Source organism: Salvelinus namaycush, chromosome 3 (genome assembly GCF_016432855.1).
Source record: "Salvelinus namaycush isolate Seneca chromosome 3, SaNama_1.0, whole genome shotgun sequence".
In the NCBI taxonomy this organism is placed as follows: Eukaryota; Metazoa; Chordata; class Actinopteri; order Salmoniformes; family Salmonidae; genus Salvelinus; species Salvelinus namaycush.
This window is the reverse complement of record NC_052309.1, coordinates 35,082,757-35,101,780: the sequence shown is the minus strand read 5'-3', so window position 1 is coordinate 35,101,780 and position 19,024 is coordinate 35,082,757. Positions and strand designations below refer to the sequence as shown.

The following is a 19,024-nucleotide window of genomic DNA, read 5'->3' as shown; positions in this document are numbered from 1 at the left end:
GTGTGTGCGCATCTGTTTTAGGAATCGAGCAAGAGTCGACTCGTATGACTCCAACCACAGGAGTCTGTCGAGCAAGAGTCTACTTTTTTCGACTCCAAAATCCAGGAGTTGTGCACCACTAAGTAAAAGATTGTGAAAGGTGACTTGGGCCAGACAGGTATGTGGCACGTGGTTACTTAGCAACAGTGTCAAAATATACTGTTGCTAAGAAACAGCCTCCTTACTGCCCATCGGGTTCACATGTTTCTCAACACACTTATTATCTGACACATCTCTGGCAGTGGCAACCCTTTTCATTCTCGTGCAGACCGACCTTTCCCTAAAAGGCTTGATTATTCACTACATATCGGCTGTTGGTTGTTAACACCTCATCTGACAATTAAGCTACAGCAGACGTGATGTGATAGCCTACATTAGCCAACACACTTTAAGGTCTCACCCCTTTTTGCTGCCTGCAATATCTGACAGGCGTTTCGACCGCGTGCCGCCTCTCCACTATCGAGAGAGGAGGTTTTATCTTTAGGACTCTTCACTGTATCCACCTGAGCCACTTATCTTTCAGTGGGAAGCCAACGAATGAGGTTATACACACATCAGCATCACCGCAGGTGTATCCGCAGCAGCACTTTGGAATCTACACATTTCTCCGCATCGGCACCATAGTTGTGCGCACGGTAAGATTGTAGTAGCCTATTATTTCTAATAATTTAGTTTAGAGATGCAGCTAAGGTGGTCTATTTAGATTAATTTTATCCTTAATTTTTACAGATCTACCTGCTTTTATTCTCACAAAGTTGGGATGTAATTCTGATGCCTAAGTTTAATTTTGCATTTCATGAAAACCTATTAGCTAACCATAAAGCCTATCAAAAGATGGTGTCAACATGTTTTTGTTTTTTAATATGTGATTGTGCTATTTTGCCTGATCAAATAGCATACTAGGCTACTGGAATTCTTTCACCCAATATTTATTAATTTTGTGCATTTAGTTTCTACGTTGGTGAGTATGTCTTTGCGCAGTTACTCATGTCGGTTCCGTGTAGTTTTTGGATGATAGTGTTATTAGATATTATTCTACTAATTCGGGTAGGCCTATATATTTGGGTTCTGATGGTGTAAGACAGTTGAACTAAGCTCGCGAGGCATAGAGTACACTAAGTGTAATTCTTCAAGAATCAATGGTTATATATCATTAATAAAAAAATCTAAGAATGGATGTAGCAACTGTAGATTCTCCATTTAATTTGTTGGAATGGCAACTTGTTTGGATGGTGATTGTTGTCTTCTAAAAAATTAAGTTAATGATGATGGTGCAGCTTCAGATATAGTATTGGTGGTAATTTTATGAAGCATAGAGAGATTATTGTAGTTGTGCTCATTTCGTAGATTAATCATTCAACGTTTTTTCAAGTGGTAATGATGTGATGCTTTATTAATACTGCATCTGTCATTAATGGGATCAGTACATGTAGCTGTTCTAAAATAAATCTTAGTCTAGTCTCTTAACGCTCTACTGGCTCCAAAACTGCAAGGGAGAGTTGTAGCATCTCCAATAAACCATCTGGAAAACAATACAGTGATTTAAGTGACTAAATAAATATTTTGTCACATTTCATTCGAGCTTACAATTTGTCAATCTCATTTAGACTGCACAGTGACATCTTTGGTTTTCACAGAATATCTTATTTAATCTACCCAGAGTGTTCTTGTGTATAGGATTTCTATTTTTAGTTGGTTGCTTAGCAGCATAGTGCTTTTGTTTCCTTTTGTAGATGAATGAAAGGCATGCAGTGGTAAAAATAATGCACTTTCCAAAAGAACCTCTACTTTCATGTACAAGCACAGAGTGATCCAGGAAATGGTGGAGCGATTTCTGCATAGTGCATCTTTAAGCTCCAAATGAACTAAATAACCCATACCTGTTTGGTGTGTTCCCCTTTTCTGTCTTCCTCCTACTCTCTCTCTCCAATCTCGCTCTTCCAATCTCTTCAATCCCGCTCCCTCCCCCTCGCTCTCTTTACCTCTCACTCCCCAATTCCCTTTTCTACCCTCTCTCCTCTCCCAATCCTCTAGTGTGATAGGGGGTGTTGGTGGCCTATGAATGGGGCTGAGCGTGCCCCCCACCACCACAGCTGCCTCTGCACCCGTGGGGACTATGCGTTGCACAACCCTGAATGCACTAGCCAGTGGTTTGCGAGAACAGGGAAGGGGGTGGAACGTCGGCAGGGGGTCAAGGGGGGCGCAGCATGCCCCCTCCCTTCCGCATCGCTGTGCTGGGGGCGCAGGGCGTGGGCAAGACTGCCATCGTGCAGCGCTTCCTCCACGATGACTACAGCGAGGCGCCTGTCCCGGCAACCAGCCGTGCCCGCCAGGTCCACCTGTCGGCTGCCGTGCTCAATGGCCACGTGCACAACTTGCAGATCACCGACTATCCTGCAATCACCAGCTTCCCCTGCAGCTCACTGCAGGTACTGTCCCACTGAAGCACAATAGTGATGGGAACTGATGTGTGTGGCAGGTGTTACGAATCCCTTTGGCCCGACAGTCTAGGGGGGATGGTAATGGGACCCGTAACACAACTCATGCAAATTATAGTAGTGAAAACGTAACAGTGAGAACAAATAACACAGACAACTTAATTACCGTCAAACACTAAATGTTTATTTATAAACACACGGTAAATGGGGGGGAGCAGGAAAAGGGGCTGAGCGGGACCCAAGGAATGAAAGAATAATAATTCAAAAACACCCCTAAGCTAGACTAGCCTACTTCACAAACAGCTAACTAACTAACCAAAAATACAGGGGGTGGTCCGCCCAGTTCTAACTAGTGTTTTTACCAATGTTTAACTACGGGTAGTGTAGCCCAAGGGCGACTTGTCTGGTTACCCCCTTTTCCCACCATCAAACAAACACTCAAACACCATAACCAAAACAATACTCACAGGTGGGGACAAAGTGACATGTAGCTGCACAACACACAAGCGATCTACAGACAGAAGGCATGTTACAAAAAGATTGAGCTGGGGAGACAACTGACAGGGGTTTTAAACCAAGGGAAAGGGACTGTGATTGGGTAAGGGAAAAGGAGCAGGTGTCTTCCGATTAGCGACTGATTGATGACTGATTGGGGAATGATTATTGTCACCTGTGAGTAGGGGAGAAGGAGAGAAAAGAAATACACACAGGATACACACAGAACACTTGTATCCGTAACACAGGTTAGACATTGTAGCAAGGTGAAAGGTCCAGTTTAATGTCAGGACATGAGGAGACGAGGAGAGGAAGCCAATGTCAGTGGGTTCATCTTAATAGAGTGGTTTCCTTCTGCTTTGATGCTATCTGTGCCCTGCTATCTAAATGTATCTACATTGGCATAACATACACACACACACATAGATCTGACAGGGGTAGATAAGAGGACAACATGCTCTCTGTATTCACCTGGAATGTCATTTCTCCTCAAGTTCAAATACACTATATATACAACAGTATGTGGACACCTCTTTAAATGAGTGGATTCAGCTATTTCAGCCACACCCGTTGCTGACATGTGTATAAAATCAAGCACACAGCCATGCAATCTCCATAGACAAACATTGGCAGTAGAATGGCCTTACTGAAGAGCTCAGTGACTTTCAACATGGCACTTTCATAGGATGCCACCTTTCCAACAAGTCAGTACGTCAAATTTCTGCCCTGCTAGAGCTGGCCCGGTCAACTGTAAGTGCTGTTATTGGGAAGTGGAAATGTCTAGGAGCAACAACGGCTCAGCCGCGAAGTGGTAGGCCACACAAACTCACAGAATGGGACGGCCAAGCGCTGAAGAGCGAAGCGCATAAAAATCGTCTGTCCTTGGTTGCAACACTCAAAACCGAGTTCCAAACTGCCTCTGGAAGCAACGTCAGCACAATAACTGTTCGTTGGGAGCTTCATGAAATTAGTTTCCATGGCCAAACAGCCTTACATAAGCCTAAGATCACCATACACAATGCCAAGCGTCGGCTGGAGTGGTATAAAGCTTGCCGCCATTGGATTCTAGAGCAGTGGACACACGTTCTCTGGAGTGATGAATCACGCTTCACCATCTGGCAGTCCCACGGATGAATCTGGTAGTTTGGTGACACCCTGTACACAGAGGTTGGGCAAAAACCCAGCCCTGGAAGTTTCTCATCCTCAGTAGGCCAAGAGGTACTGCTGAGATAGTGGATGCCATCAACCCCAGCACTCGGAGGCATGTCTTGAACGTGACCGAGCACCTCCTGTTGAACAAGGAGAGGCACTCTCAGAACGGCATGATGCAGTCCTCCGAGGGTGTCCGAGAGACAATCCAGCATTACGCCTTGGTACTATCTGAGTTGGCACCAAATAGCTCCTTTTCTGATTGATCTTGAACCATATACGTCATGTTTGGCACCACTTGCAAAGCAGGTAATCATCTGTATAGGACACCTCAGCCCCTTGATTCTCAGTGGTGTGAATGTTGCCTCTACACACTTTCTGAGCGTTCAGGGAGCTGGCGCAAGCCCAAATGGTATTCATAGACTGTGCCTTCAAAAGAAAACCTTAAAAACCTCCTGTCCTGCAGGTCGACTGAGGTGAACCAGTCACCTCGATGAAAAGACAGAGACAGCATGTTGAATGTAAGCATACGCAACTTTGTCAGATAGCTGCTTAGTACCCATCGCCCCAGAACAGGGGCGAACCACTCCCTTTTTTTGTGAACAAGGAAGTACCGGGTGTAGAAGCCAGGGTGGCTCTCTTCCACTTGTATAGCCCGATCGTTTCTTTGCATAATCAAGAGGAGATTTTCTGCTTTAGTATGTGTGCCCGAGTCGCCAGTCGCTGCTGAGTCCAAAATTCTGCTTGAACTTGAGCCGGGGGGAGAGCCGTGGCATGGCGGGCACTCGGGGGTAGAGTAGATTCCCTCCGTCTTCCTTGAGAGTGAACGCATTAGAATGGGTTGCGGCACAAAGTGAAGGGTTCTACCCAAGAGTCTGTGCTCCACCCGAGAGGTGGCAGGCCAGAACTTGGAGTGAACTGTTGGCTGCCCTTCTCTGCATCAGGGGGCGTACCCCTAGGTCGGGCACCCCTTCTTCCCTGCAGGGGAATCAAATGGGTGGGACCTAGATGCGGCTGCAGAAAAGGACAGTTTTCCCCATTGGCGGTGCCTGTTTGGGAATCCGAACTGTGGGGTTGGTGCATGCTGTGTCGCTGGAAGCCTCCTGCGGAAAGCCCTGGTACCAGTGAATTTGTCTGGGTTAGGCTTGCTGATAGCTGGGAGATTATGCATCTCTAGCATCAAATCGGTCTGATAAACCAGCAGTATGGTTGTAACATTCAACTCCCATATAGGACGTGCGGCAGACATGTAAACCTTTCGGTAGATGGACATGAAGAAGTGTTCCGTCTTACCAGGGAGAGAAGTGCCTGTTAGTGACGAGGAACTGTGTTTGAGGTGGTTGGCCAGTGATGGCTCGACCACCGGTGGCTTGCCGAGGCCCAGCTCCTCCATGTCCTTTACATTCATGCTGGCAAAAAGTCTGGTTTGGACCTTGTCGGTCGAGGGTTTGTCCCAATTGCATTTGGCTTCCGCTATTCAATCTGGGATAGCTGGGAGGAGTTACTTGCTTGGGTCGGTGCGAGAGGGGAGTTTCCGTCCATCGTACCAGTCCATCTCTGCGCTGCCACTCCACATGGGTTTGGGCCACTCAATACTGAGTCTGGTCGCTGCCCGTTTGCAGACATCAAGGAGCGAATATCTATCATCCGCCATCGATGCCCCGCTAAGGATGAAATAGGGACTAGAGGTAACAGCTTGCACCTCTTCGTGCTCTTCTTCCTCTGCTGTTTGGAGGAGGTTGGTCATACCCTCGCCATCGCCATGGGTCTGTGAAGTAGTCTCCCTACTCGAAGGCAGTGTGTGAGATGAGCCACATAGTGCTGCTCAGCACACTCTCCGGCAGCAAAAAAACTGCCGGAGAAAAAAACACAATGGATGCATGACTGGGGATTATTGAACACTGCTTCTGCGTGTTCGAGACCTAGGCAGACGACACACAGGGGTGAGTGTCCTTGCCAGCTATGGTTGCTCCGTATGGGCACGGTTGTGCTGGGGCAGGGGCCGGGGTCTTGCTCGGTACCCATTGGGCTGAGCTAGCAGGCTCCATGGCTCCAAAAAACGTCTATCAAAGGGAAACGTAGAACAAAGGGAAACGTCACTCACGTTCGCCACTTGGGCTAGTAGCATAGCTAATTACCATAGTGCTAACCAGATAATTTAATTCTTTAAAGGGATACTTCAGGATTTTGTCACTAAAGCCCTTGATCTACTTCCCCAGACTCAGATGAACTTGTGGATTCCATGTTTATGTCTCTGCATCCAGTATAGTTAGCGATAGTTTCACATGCCAATGCCAACTAGCGTTAGCGTAATGATTGGAAGTCTACAGGAACAGCTAGCATTCCCACAAGCTTCCAGTTATTGCGCTAATGATAGTTAGCAACTTGCTTTAAACTGCACACAGACATACATTTTTTGATCCACGAGTTCATCTGACTCTGTGGAAGGAGATAAAATCATTGCCAAAATCACAAAGTATTCCTTTTACAATGTGAACGTAGCTAGCTTTCGCCTCGTGTTAGCCAAAGAAAGCTAGCTCTATGTTGATCTTGAGACGAACAAAAGCGTGGCTCTCATTCGGTAAGCAGAGAGCGAGCTAGTAAGTCTACCCTTCCAGGTAAAAAAGCTAGTCGGTAGGCTAGCTATCCAGGTTAGCTAAGCCCTGCAGCTAAGTTAGCCAAGTCTCAGCAACTAGCTGTGTGATGCTACAGTAGCTACCTAAGGAGACAAAGGAAGAAAAATCAACAAAGCTAATTGTTACCCGAAGTGAAAACTTTCCTTTCTGTAAAGTCACCCAACACAGAACAGGAGAGCAAGCTAGAGTATAACTCTTCCGTGAAAAGAGAATGATCAGAGGGCGGGCGAGTGGCTCTTTAGTATTAGGGGAGGAGCTACCTCATTTGCCACTCGACCTGTCTGGGTCAGACAGATGTGTATGATTGGTTCTTCGAGCTACTTAGAGTTTCTGGTGAATCCCACTGTGAGATATTGAAACAAATAATTCAAAGAGAACCGCTGTTTGGGGTAAAACTTCAATCACTTCACATTTTACACTCTACTGCTAATTTATACAACCTGGTCTCGGAGCATTTCGCATTATTCTGTACGTAAATCCGATACACTCCATTTACAGCGAACAAAAATATAAACATAGTACATCCAACAAGCCTCACAAGCGCAGACCACGTGTAACCACGCCAGCCAGGTCCTCCTCGTCCGGCTTCTTCACCTGCGGGATCGTCTGAGACTAGCCACCCAGACAGATGATGAAACTGTGGATTTGCACGACCAAAGAATCTCTGCACAAACTGACTGCAGTTTGGCGTCGTAACCGACTTCAGCGGGCAAATACTCACCTTGGATGGCCACTGATATGCTGGCGAAGTGTGCTCTTCACCGGTTTCAACTGTACCGGGCAGATGGCAGACAGCGTGTACGGAGTCGTGTGGGTGAGCAAACAGAGTGCCCCTTGTTGGCGGTAGGGTTATGGTGTGGGCAGACATAAGCTACGGACAATGAACACAATTGCATTTTATCGATGGCAATTTGAATGCCCAGATAAACCGTGATGAGATCCTGAGGCCCACTGTCGTGCCATTCATCCACCACCACCACCTCATATTTCAGCATGATAATGCACGGCCCCATGTCACAATGATCTGTACACAATTCCTGAAAGCGGAAAATATCTCAGTTCTTCCTTGGCCTGCATACTCATTAGACATGTCACCAATTGAGCATTTATGGGATGCTCTGGATTGACATGTATGATGGCGTGTTCCAGTTCCCGCCAATATCCAGCAACTTTGCACAGCCATTGATGAGTGGGACAACATTCCACAGGCCACAATCAACAGCCTGATCAACACGCACATACAGCTAACATTAGCAAGCTAGCTAACATTAGTCACATAGCTATAATTTGTAACATATCATACGTTTAGCACATTTGTTACAGATTGTATGCTTCGCAAATTCGCCAAATTCGTAACTTATAACACATTTTGAAAATGTGTAACTTATTGTATGTTTTGCAATTTCGTAACATATAATATGAATTGTAATTCGTAAACATATCATACGAAATGGAGTGAGCCGGATTTACGTACAGAATAATACGAAATGCTCTGAGACCAGGTTGATTTATATAGTAATCAGTGTTTCATTTGCACTGTGGAGGTGCTTGATGTGTTTTTGAAAAGCTATCCAAGGCAAGCCCTAGCTTGCAAACAATATTTCTCACAGCGAGGAGCCAATAATAAAGCAGAAATTCAATTACAAAAAGTTTGAATTCAATAAGAGAGCAGATTGTGTTCTGGTCATATTGATCAGACAGTAAGCTATGTTGCAAGTCATTTAAACAAATGAACTAGACTAATATCATTCTCAAAAGCTGTGTGTGTGTGTGCGTGCATGAGTGTGTACAGAATAGGTGAAAACTATTGGTCTCCATGCATCTATTTAAAATAAAATTCTCAGCCAAATTAAACATTTATAAAACAGTGCTATCAGACTTTTACTAGACAAAAGGAAGGTTAATTTGTGTTGCTTCGTAATGAGAGATCTCCCTATGTCTTCTCTCCTCCCCTTTCTATTCTTGCTAAAATGTTATTTTAGCAATTCTTCTTCTCCTTTCTTCACTTTTCTATTTTCTTCCCTCCCTCCTCCAGGAGTGGACAGACACCTGCTGCAGAGGAATCCGCAGCGCTCACGTCTACATCCTGGTCTATGACATCTGCTGCTTCGACAGCTTCGAATACGTCAAGACTATGCGCCAGCAGATCCTAGAGACCAGGTGAGGACACGGCCTGCATGACAAATAGGGACCAGCTCCAGCTGGCACCGGTTCTTTGAACAGACGTAATTACGGCTCGCTATGCAATCAGGAGCCCCCACCGCCACACCCACAGAGAACATTTGTTTAACATTTGGACTGAAATCAACATGAGTGGCTCAGACTGCCATGGTCAAGTGTCTTCATAATCACTTTGGCTTCTCTTCACAATTCCTCTATTGTGTGTTCTTTTGAATTCGGTATCCTATGGATGTTGCTGGAAGCGAATGGCAGTGTGGAGTGGTGTGATAAACAGTTTTAACAACACCCACTCTACAGACACTCACAATATACACTAGACACTCAGCAGACATTCACTCACTTGTTACAACAATAGTCTTTCACAGTGGTTATCTTACCATAATAAAATAAGTTGAGTCACAGTCTGAAATAACCATTTTATTTCACCTTTATTTAACGAGGTAGACTAGTTGAGAACAAGTTCTCATATTACAACTGCGACCTAAAGCAAAGCAGTGCAATACAAACAACACAGAGTTACTCATGGAATAAATAAACATACAGTCAATAATACAATAGAAAAAGTCTATATACAGTGTGCGCAAATGAGGTAGGATAAGGAAGGTAAGGCAATAAATAGGCCAAAGTGGTGAAATAATTACAATATAGCAATTAAACACTGGAGTGATAGATGTGCAGAAGATGAGTGTGCAAAGGAGCAAAATAAATCAAATAAATAACACTATGGGGATGAGGTAGTTGGATGGACTATTTACAGATGGGCTATGTACAGGTGCAGTGATCTGTGAGCTGCCCTGACAGCTGGTGCTTAAAGTTAGTGAGGGAGATATGAGTCTCCAGCTTCAGAGATTTTTGCAGTTCGTTCCAGTCATTGGCAGCAGAGAACTGGAAGGAAATGTGGCCAAAGTAGGAATTGGCTTTGGGGGTGACCAGTGACATATACCTGCTGGAGCGCGTGCTACGGGTGGGTGCTGCTATGGTGACCAGTGAGCTGAGATAAGGCGGGGCTTTACCTAGCAAGGACTTATAGATGACCTGGAGCCAGTGGGTTTGGCGATGAATATGAAGCGAGAGCCAGCCAACGAGAGCATACAGGTCGCAGTGGTGGGTAGTATATGGGGCTTTGGTGACAAAACGGATGGCACTGTGATAGCAAATTGGATGCAGTCTGAGTAGAGTGTCGGAGGCTATTTTGTAAATGACATCGCCGAAGTCAAGGATCAGTAGGATAGTCCGTTTTATGAGGGTATGTTTGGCAGCATGAGTGAAGGATGCTTTGCTGCGAAATAGGAAGCCGATTCTAGATTTAATTTTCGATTGGAGATGCTTAATGTGAGTCTGGAAGGAGAGTTTACAGTCTAACCAGACCCCTAGGTATTTGTAGATGTTCCGGATAGCGTCGAACAACAACATTGATGTATACGCTGATTCGGTGAGCGAGTTTATTAGCAAGTGCATCGGTGATGTTGTACCCACGGCGACAATTAAAACCTTCCCCAACCAGAAACTGGATTGATGGCAGCATTCGTGCAAAACTGAAAGCGCGAACCACTGCTTTTAATCAGGGCGAGGCGACCGGAAACATGACCGAATACAAACAGTGTAGCTATTCCCTCCGCGTGTCAGTATAGAGACAAAGTAGAGTCGCAATTTAACGGCTCAGACACGAGAGGTATGTGGCAGGGTCTACAGTCAATCACGGACTACAAAAAGAAAACCAGCCTTGTTGCGGACCCCGATGTCTTGCTCCCAGACAAACTAAACAACTTCTTTGCTCCCTTTGAGGACAATACAGTGCCACCGACACGGCCCGCTACCAAAACCTGCGGACTCTCCTTCACCGCAGCCAACGTGAGTAAAACATTTAAACGTGTTAACCCTCGCAAGGCTGCCGGCCCAGATGGCATCCCTAGCCGCGTCCTCAGAGCATGCGCAGACAAGCTGGCTGGTGTGTTTACGGACATATTCAATCAATCCCTATCCCAGTCTGCTGTTCCCACATGCTTCAAGAGGGCCACCATTGTTCCTGTTCCCAAGAAAGCTAAGGTAACTGAGCTAAACGACTATCGCCCCGTAGCACTCACTTCCGTCATCATGAAGTGCTTTGAGAGACTAGTCAAGGATCATATCACCTCCACCCTACCTGACACCCTAGACCCACTTCAATTTGCGTACCGCCCCAATAGGTCAACAGACGACGCAATCGCAATCACATTGCACACTGCCCTAACCCATCTGGACAAGAGGAATACCTATATAATAATGCTGTTCATTGACTACAGCTCAGCATTTAACACCATAGTACCCTCCAAACTCGTCATTAAGCTCGAGACCCTGGGTCTCGACCCCGTCCTGTGCAACTGGGTCCTGGATTTTCTGACGGGCCGCCCCCCAGGTGGTGAGGGTAGGAAACAACATCTCCACCCGCTGATCCTCAACACTGGGGCCCAACAAGGGTGAGGGCCCTCGGAGTGTGGTGTCAGGAAAATAACCTCACACTCAACAAAACAAAGGAGATGATCGTGGACTTCAGGAAACAGCAGAGTGAGCACCCCCCATCCACATCGACGGGACAGTAGTGGAGTAGGTGGAAAGTTCCTCGGCGTACACATCACGGACAAACTGAAATGGTCCACCCACACAGACAGCGTGGTGAAGAAGGCGCAACAGCGCCTCTTCAACCTCAGGAAGCTAAAGAAATTTGGCTTGTCACCAAAAACACTCACAAACATTTACAGATGCACAATCGAGAGCATCCTGTTGGGCTGTATCACCGCCTGGTACGGCAACTGCTCCGCCTACAACCGCAAGGCTCTCCAGAGGGTAGTGAGGTCTGCACAATGCATCACCGGGGGCAAATTACCTGCCCTCCAGGACACCTACACCACCCGATGTCACAGGAAGGCCAAAAAGATAATCAAGGACAACAACCACCCGAGCCACTGCCTGTTCACCCCTCATCCAAAAGGCGAGGTCAGTAAAGGTGCATCAAAGCTGGGACCAAGAGACTGAAAATCAGCTTCTATCTCAAGGCCATCAGACTGTTAAACAGCCACCACTAACATTGAGTGGCTGCTGCCAACATACTGACTCAAATCTCTAGCCACTTTAATAATTAAAAATTGGATGTAATAAATGTATCACTAGTCAATTTAAACAATGCCACTTTCTATAATGTTTACATACCCTACATTACTCATCTCATATGTATATACTGTACTCTATACCATCTACTGCATCTTGCCTACGCAGTTCGGCCATCGCTCATCCATATATTTATATGTACATATTCTTATTCAATCCTTTACACTTGTGTTTAAGGTAGTTGTGAAATTGTTAGAATACTTGTTAGTTATTACTGCATGGTCGGAACTAGAATCACAAGCATTTCGCTACACTCGCATTAACATCTGCTAACCATGTGTATGTAACCAATAGAATATGTGGACATCAAATCAAATTTTAAGTCAGAACCATCCAGAGTAGTGATGCTGGATTGGCGGGCAGGTGCTGGTAGCGATCGGTTGAAGAGCATGCATTTAGTTTTACTTGCATTTAAGAGCAGTTGGAGGCCACGGAAGGAGTTGTATGGCATTGAAGCTCGCCTGAAGGTTAGTTAACACAGTGGCCAAAGAAGGGCCAGAAGTATACAGAATGGTTTCGTCTGCGTAGAGGTGGATCAGAGAATCACCAGCAGCAAGAGCGACATCATTGATGTATACAGAGAAAAGAGTCGGCGCGAGAATTGAACCTTGTGGCACCCCCATAGAGACTGCCAGAGGACCGGACAACAGGCCCTCCGATTTGACACACTGAACTCTATCAGAGAAGTAGTTGGTGAACCAGGTGAGGCAGTCAATTGAGAAACCAAGGCTGTTGAGTCTGCCGATAAGAATGTGGTGATAGACCGGGCCAAGGCTTTCGACTCTGTCAATGAATACAGCTGCACAGTATTGTCTCTTATCGATGGAGGTTATGATATCGTTTAGGACCTTGAGCGTGGCTGAGGTGCACCCATGACCAGCTCGGAAACCAGATTGCGTAGCAGAGAAGGTACGGTGGGATTCGAAATGGTTGGTGATCTGTTTGTTAACTTGGCTTTCGAAGACCTTAGGATAGATATAGGTCTGTAGCAGTTTGGGTCTAGAGTGTCTCCCCCTTTGAAGAGGGGGATGACCGTGGCAGCGTTCCAATCTTTGGGGATCTCAGACGATACGAAAGAGACGTTGAATAGGCTAGTAATAGGGGTTGCAACAATTTCGGCTGATAATTTTAGAAAGAAAGGGTCCAGATTGTCTAGCCCTGCGGATTTGTAGGGGTCCAGATTTTGCAGCTCTTTCAGAACATCAGCTATTTGGATTTGGGTGAAGGAGAAACGGTGGAGGCTTGGGCAAGTTGCTGTGGGGGGGTGCAGGGCTGTTGACCAGGGTAGGGGTGGCCAGGTGGGAAGCATGGCCAGCCGTAGATAAATGCTTATTGACATTCTCAATTATCGTGGATTTATCGGTGGTGACAGTGTTTCCTAGCCTCAGTGCAGTGGGCAGCTGGGAGGAGGTGCTCTTATTCTCCATGGACTTTAGTGTCCCAGAACCTTTTGGAGTTTGTGCTGCGGGATGCAAATTTCTGTTTGAAAAAGCTAGCCTTTGCTTTCCTAACTGCCTGTGTATATTGGTTCCTAACTTCCATGAAAAGTTGCATATCGCGGGGGCTATTCAATGCTAATGCAGTAAGCCACAGGATGTTTTGTGCTGGTCAAGGGCAGTCAGGTCTGGAGTGAACCACGGGCTATATCTGTTCCTGGATCTACATTTTTCGAATGGGGCATGCTTATTTAAGATTGTGAGGAAAGCACTTTTTATAGAATAACCAGGCATCTTCTACTGACGGAATGAGGTCAATAGGTTACTTCCAGGTTACCCGGGCCAGGTCGATTAGAAAGGCCTGCTCGCTGAAGTGTTTTAGGGAGCGTTTGACAGTGATGAGGGGTGGTCATTTGACTGCAGACCCATTACGGACGCAAGCAATGAGGCAGTGATCGCTGAGATCCTGGTTGAAGACAGCAGAGGTGTATTTGTAGGGCAGGTTGGTTAGGATGATATCTATGAGGTTGCCTGTGTTTATGGATTTGGGTTTGTACCTGGTAGGTTCATTGATCATGTGTGTGAGATCGAGGACATCAAGCTTAGATTGTAGGATGGCCGGGGTGTTAAGCATGTCCCAGTTTAGGTCACCTAACAGCACAAACTTTGAAGGTAGATGGGCGGCAATCAAGTCACATATGGTGTCGAGGGCACAGCTGGGGGCAGAAGGTGGTGTATAGCAAGCGGCAACGGTGAGAGACTTGTTTCTGGAAAGGTGGATTTTTAAAAGTAGAAGCTCAAATTGTTTGGGCACAGACCTGGATAATAAGACAGAACTCTGCAGGCTATCTCTGCAGTAGATTGCAACTCCACTCACTTTGGCAGTTCTATCTTGTCGGAAAATGTTATAGTTAGAGATGGAAATTTCTGGGTTTTTGGTGTCCTTCCTAAGCCAGGATTCAGACATGGCTAGGACACCAGGGTTGGCAGAGTGTGCTAAAGCAGTGAATAAAACAAACTTAGGGAGGAGGCTTTTAATGTTAACATGCATGAAACCAAGGCTTTTACGGTTACAGAAGTCAACAAATGAGAGCGCCTGGGGAATGGGAGTGGAGCTAGGCACTACAGGGCCTGGATTAACCTCCACATCACCAGAGGAGCAGTAGGATAAGGGTACGGCTAAACGCTATAAGAACTGGTCGTCTAGTATGTTCGGAACAGAGAGTAAAAGGAGCAGGTTTCTGGGCGCCGTAGAATAGATTCAATGCATAATGTACAGACAAAGGTATGGTAGGATGTAAATACAGTGGAGGTAAACCTAGGCATTGAGTAACGATGAGAGAGGTATTGTCTCTAGAGACATCAATTAAACCAGGTGAGGTCACCGCATGTGTGGGAGGTGGGACAAGAGGGTTAGCTGAGGCATATTGAGCAGGGCTGGAGACTCTACAGTGAAATAAGACAATAATCACTAACCAAAACAGCAATGGACAAGGCATATTGACATTAGGGAGAGGCGTGCGTTGCCGATTGATCATAGGGTCCAGTGAGTAGCTGGGCGGGCTGGAGACACGGCAATTCAGACAGCTAGCGGGCCGGGGCTAGCAGAAGGGCTTTAGAGGGACGTCGCGACAGAAGAAGTCTGTTGTAGCCCCCTCGTGCGGTTACGTCGGCAGACCAGTCGTGATGGATCAGCAGGGGTCCGTATAGTAAAAAGGGTCCAGTCCAATTGGAAAAATAGGTATAGTAGCCAAGAAATTTGCTGATGGACCTCTTCAGCTAACAGTCCGGGATGCTTTAGACCAGGGGTGTCAAACTCATTCCACGGAGGGCCTAGTGTCTGCAGGTTTTTGGTTTTTCCTTTCAATAAAGCCCTAGACAACCAGGTGTGGGGAGTTCCTAACTAATTAGTGATGTTAATTCATCAATTAAGTACAAGGGAGGAGCGAAAACCCGCAGACACTCGGCCCCCCGTGGAATGAGTTTGACACCTGTGCTTTAGACAGCTAGCGGGCCGCGGCGAGCAGGCTAGCAGATGGGCATTCAGGGGACGTCGCGACGGAGGAGCCTGTTGAAAAAAACCCTTGGGCGGATTACGTCGGTAGTCCAGTCGTGATGGATCGGCAAGGCTCCGTATCGGCAATAAAAGGGGTCAAGGCCAATTGGCAAAATAGGTTTTGTAGCCCAAGGAGTGGCTGATGGACCTCTTCAGCTAGCCGGGAGATGGGCCTAGCATAGGCTAGCTCCAGGCTAATTGGTGCTTGCTTCGGGACAGAGATGTTAGCCAGGAGAAGCCAATCGGATAGCAGCTAGCTAGGTGCAATGATCCAGGTGAAGAGGTTCAGAGCTTGCGGTAGGAATCTGGAGATATGGAGAAAAAGAAGTCCGATAAGCTCTGGGTTGAATCGTGCTGTGCAGACTGGCAGGAGTTGTCTGGGCTAAAGGTTAGCTGATGATCGCTAGCAGTGGCTAGCTGACTACTAGCTAGTAGCTAGTTAGCTGGCTAGCTGCTGTTGGGGGTTCCGGTTATAAAGTAAAGAAAATAGCAAAACCATACCACATTGGGTGAGGCGGGTTGCAGGAGAGTATGTTGAAGTTGGGGTTAAGAAAAATATAAAAAATGTATGCGAAGAAAACAGATATATAAAGATATATACACAGGACATGACAAGATGAAAACAAAGACGCCTGACTGCTACGCCATCTTGGAATTCAAACTGCTATTGTAATAAAGACCTTGTAATATCTAACGTAGTATAGATTAGTTGTAATTCTTCATAACACACCATGGTGAAAATGTATCAAGGCATATGAGTTATTGTAGATTTGGCCTAACCAATCCTCTCGGCCTCAGTTATTGGAAAGTCAATAACGCTTCCTTTTGAATTTGCAAATCGTATCACCTTTGTGGCACTGGGATGTCAAAGTGGACGTCACAGCTGTTCCAGAGGTGACCGTAGGGTCAGGGTGACAGTTACCTGTCATTGGCAGCAGTGATGGATATGAGGTGTAGTTGTCCCATCAGCCTTGTTGCCTGCTGTCACATGGTGTGTGAGCATGAGGCCTTCAGTTAGCGCCCACTCTGACAGCGCCACGTTGCCAAGGCTACACAGAGGCTAATGGTGTCAGTGACAGCTCCTGTCACAGCCATTTATCTCCCAGTCATCCATTTATGACGTGGGCTCACCCAGTTATTATTACGCACAAATCATTTGATTTGTTCGATTTCCGTGCTAAAGGTTTAGCAGTGCATGCTTGTAAAATCAACGTTTGGAGCAGTAGGCTACATTCTTTTGAAATCAATACGAGAAGCAGAGTGGACAATCTCCCTCCATTGTCCTTTGCACATATTGTTGTCCCACACCATCATGTTGTTCATACTGTTAAAATTGCACCTTTTGCTTTTAAGGAACTGACAGCTTAGGAAAAGGTATTTATTTCCTAGAAAAGAGGGAACTATCATCATATGGAAGAGACAAAAGCTGAATGCAGAGTCTTGGGGATGGGGAGAGGAGAGTGACACCCTGGGATACCAGGGAGAGCCCGGTGACAGCTTGTCAGTAAGATTCCAGACAAAGCCAGGCGCTGTAGACAGAACAAATGCATTAACCAAGCCCAGTGGAGCAGTGAAGGAGAGATGGGGAATTACAGTCAGCCACAACAGAGAATAGAGAAAAACACACAATGAACACTCACCTCAGAAACCCAAGGTTTCAAACTTCCTCTGTAGGAGCTACCAGCATATTACTTTGACAAGATGGGGATCTGTGGGATTTTAAACCTTCCCTCGACTTTAACTCAAGGTTTCTGTCAAGGTGTACTTTCATTAGTAAATTTGCGAAATTAAGAAAAGCCCTTGTTGAAAATGTCTGGGTTTTTAGTCATGAATATGTCCAAACAGAAACAGCCCTTTATCCTCTCCTTACGAAGAGTCAATTTTGGCCAGGGTTAACAGGGCAGGGGATTTGATAACTCTGCTTTAATAGCATCAACTATAACATCATAAAAACCCCTCAGGATATTTTTCTCAGATTTATCTTGACTGAGTGTGAAGGTTAAAATCTTTGGGTACAAACCTGTGTCAGTCATAGCTAAGCTTTGCTTTTATGTTATGCTGTTTTTTTGTTTAAATGACTACAGAAAAGGACCCAGTGTGTGTGCCTGTCTTTAGCTGACCACAGGTGTTTAACCTCTCATTCTCACTGTTTTTGTCTCTCTTTTCATTTCTCCAGGGTGGTGGGCACAGGCGACACGCCCATCCTGATTGTGGGAAACAAACGGGACCTGCAGTGGGGGCGTGTCATCCCCCGCCATAACGTGTCCGACCTGGTTAGGAAGAACTGGAAGTGCGGCTACGTGGAGTGTTCAGCTAAGTACAACTGGCACGTGCTGCTGCTGTTCGGGGAGGCTATGCGCAGTGTGGTCTGTGCCCACTGCAAACACGTCCATGCCACCATTCGCTTTCAACGGGCACTGAGGAACGAACGCTGCACCCTCATGTGATTTACTCAGTGATGGTGGATGGGCACCGGAGTGGCATTGGTACAATAAACCTCCTTAGGAACAGCTGAGAACTATTGATGACCATGTTTCTGCCCAATGTGAAACTACAGTATTAAACACCCCTCTGTTTTGCTGCTGATATATGACATACTTGATCAGATGGAGAGTACTACCCTATCCATCTTTGTAAAGTGTCTTTGATCTTTTCTTGACTTGGAGGCAGTTAAACCAACCAAAACCCGTGGCTGTACAATTTTGAACCCATCCAAGTGCACTAAAGAAACTTTCCAGCATCTGTTGTTTGACTAACCTGGGCGTTGATCAATGTATGACATTGCTAATGTCAAAGCCCCCTTTGGAGTGGGACTGAGGCTGGCATCTGCTGATGTGGGGGCAGGCAGACGGATCCTTCCGTTCCTGGGGCTCAGTGCATTCTCTTTCTCTGCTCTGAAATGTCTTGAAGGTGCACACTGAATGTAAAATCCTTAAAGGTAGCATTACGAATTCCATACCCAACCACTCAACCAAAACAAGCACAAACAACGAACCCAACTGTCATTCAATTTAAGCCAATCGCAAAAGACCCTCTCCTTCACGCCTTCGGAAACCAAAACAAACAACCATAGGGACACAGTGTCCCACACAGTGTTTAATCTTCTAATAGCTTACTAAACACTGACCGTCCTTACCAGAGAACTGTCTGTTTCATTTACTGAGGACACATCACTTTTTACCTCAGGGTTTTTAGTCCTTGGCGAAGGTTTAAACAAGCCTAGTGAATTTCAAAGAGGATGGTGATATGTTATTTGGAGTAATATCACCAAATCCAATCCAACTTTTACGCTCCAACCGCAAACACAACCTTGTACATCGTAAATCTACAATTGTAGATGCACATAAGGGTTTTTAACACAATATAATGTGACAAAATACTTCTGTAAGGCACTGGATGTATTGTATATAAAGTGGTATTAATTGTTTTCTCAACAACACTCCATTGTCA

General features: G+C 46.0%; 1 protein-coding gene across 1 annotated transcript; it reads left to right on the top strand.

Moving 5' to 3' along the window:
• Positions 1–2,246: 2,246 nt before the first annotated feature.
• On the top strand, positions 2,247–18,021 carry LOC120044340 (ras-like protein family member 10B). The gene is made up of 3 exons (XM_038988957.1): positions 2,247–2,468; positions 8,793–8,917; positions 17,751–18,021. Exons 1-3 carry the CDS (start codon positions 2,247–2,249, stop codon positions 18,019–18,021), a joined length of 618 nt encoding a protein of 205 aa, XP_038844885.1.
• Positions 18,022–19,024: the final 1,003 nt, after the last annotated feature.